This window comes from Loa loa (assembly GCF_000183805.2).
Source record: "Loa loa unplaced genomic scaffold supercont3.679, whole genome shotgun sequence".
Lineage (NCBI taxonomy): Eukaryota > Metazoa > Nematoda > Chromadorea > Rhabditida > Onchocercidae > Loa > Loa loa.
This window is the reverse complement of record NW_018108859.1, coordinates 11064-13246: the sequence shown is the minus strand read 5'-3', so window position 1 is coordinate 13246 and position 2183 is coordinate 11064. Positions and strand designations below refer to the sequence as shown.

At 21.1% G+C, this 2183-nt stretch overlaps 1 protein-coding gene across 1 annotated transcript in view; it reads right to left on the bottom strand.

Annotated features, from left to right (window-relative positions):
• The window catches only part of LOAG_13785 (hypothetical protein), a gene marked incomplete at both ends in the record, with an annotated part of 3232 nt that extends 2265 nt beyond the window's left edge, over nucleotides 1–967 (bottom strand). The window contains 2 exons of the mRNA XM_020448728.1: nucleotides 264–429; nucleotides 927–967. Coding sequence (XP_020301150.1) covers nucleotides 264–429; nucleotides 927–967 — 207 coding nt within the window. The remainder of the gene's footprint in view (nucleotides 1–263; nucleotides 430–926) is intronic.
• Nucleotides 968–2183: the final 1216 nt, after the last annotated feature.

Sequence of the window (2183 nt, the reverse complement as noted above, 5' to 3'; positions counted from 1 at the left end):
AGAAAATTCAACGATACTTTTTTTTGATAATCATACCATTATTTTTGGTTTTTAAAAAAAATTTTTTTTTTACTTTTTTTTTCTTTTTAAAAAATTTTTTCTTTTTTTAAAGAAAGAGAACCATGATATGAATCACTTTTTACGTTTTAATTTAATTCATTTCAATGATCAAATGTATTGATTAAATTGATAAAATTATACATTCATTCATGAAAATGTTTTGTAAAAAAAAAAAAAAAAAAAATTTTTACCGGATTATTCACCTCAAGAAGTAATTTTTCCTGTCGTTTTCGTCTTAACATTTCCGGATTATTTTCCCGTTTTGCTTTCAATTTTTTCAATTGAAACTTTAACCAATCATCAGCATTTTCAGCATCTGTTAATGAATCATAACGATTGTGAGCAAATAATCGATTCCCGTAAGATTCGCTAAAAATAATAATCATTGTAATGAATGAATTCTAATTATTAGAAAGAATTTGATGACAAAAAGATGAAAAAAAAAATTTTATGGACAATTTGGGTGACAAAAAAAAAAAAATATTATAGACAATTTGGGTGATGAAAAAAAAAAAGTGTTATGTGGACAGTATGATTATCAAAAAAATTACATGGAAAATCTGGGTGACAAAAAATAAAAATGTACTAAAAATAAAATTTAAAATATCATTAAAATTCATTAAAAAAAACTAATTAAGGATTTTTTTTTTAAATAGTAAATTAGAAATTATAGTTAGATATGAAATTATAAAATACGTTAAGATTTTTATTTTTTGTTTTTTGTTCTTTTTTTTTCTTTTTCAAAATTTTTTCCAATTAATCAAATGATAATCGAAAATTTTCTTTATTTTTATTTTATATTTTTTTACAAATTTTTATGCAAAAAAAAAAAAAAAAATTCGTTTAATTATGTGAGGATTATTTACCGATAAAACGGAGCGGAAGTGGCAGAACGACAATTACGCATTCGAAATGCTTCCCGATCCTGGTTAATATTGTCAAGTGAATTTGTTGGCTTCGTTGATGAGAAATAATCATCGTAAGTTGATTGATTTCTAGAAAAAAAAAAAAAAAAACTTTTTTTTTTACTAAAATTTGAATTTTTCATTACATATAGCACAAGTAGAAGTGCGACAAATTTGACTTACATTTAGCCTATTGAATTGATTTTTAAATTGAATTTAAATTTTAAGTCAAAAATGCAAAAAAGGAAATAAAATAATTTCGGCCATGAAAAACTTTCAATTTTCATTATAATATAGCACAAATGAAAATAATGCAAATTTAGCATTTAGTAATTTTTAAATTGAAATCTGAAATTCAAATTAGAAAAAAAAACGAATTGAAAAACAGAACGATTATTTGAAGTAAGTAATTCTTAAAAGTTTGAAATTTAAATTTAAAAAAGAAGAATGAAAATACGAAAGATTATCTGAAATAATAATTGCGAAACTAAAATTCGAAATTTAAATTGAAAAAGCAAAAACGAAATGAAAATGAGAAGAATTAGTCTGGAATAGTAATTTTTAAATTAAATTTGAAATTTGAAATTTAAGAAATATGAAAGAAAGAAGAATTATTGCAAATAGTGTCACATTTAATAAATGAAATAATGTCACAAACTTGTCACAATCATCAAAGATTGTAGCAATGGATTTGTTTATTCATATTTTATTTATTTTTCTTTTTTCTTTTAATTAAACTTATTCAATTCATTTAATAATGGGAAGAAGGTTTTTCATTTCGTCTTCTTATTTGTTTATTCAGGGTAAACTTTCACTTCTAACCTTTCGTTTTATCGGTAAATGACTTTTTTTTTCCAAGTAATTGATTTTTTTTTTGCACCAATTCGTAAAATAAATTATTTGAAATAAAAAAATTTTTGAAAAAAAATTTTTTGGAATAAAAAAATTTGAAATTTTTATATTAATTTTCAAGTATAATTTAAATTCACAATCATTATTTGCTCTCGTTTTTTTTTCGCATATGATAACTTAAATATTTGTGATTTAAATTATTCGAAATTATTATAAAATTCCTAATCTTAATCATTGTAGCTTAAATTCGCAGCAATTTCCATAAATCACTCCATAAATAAACCAAGTTTAATCTAATTACAATAATGCTGTAATTAAAACAAATATTTAATCGAATAATTAATTATAACTTAAATTCATTATCAA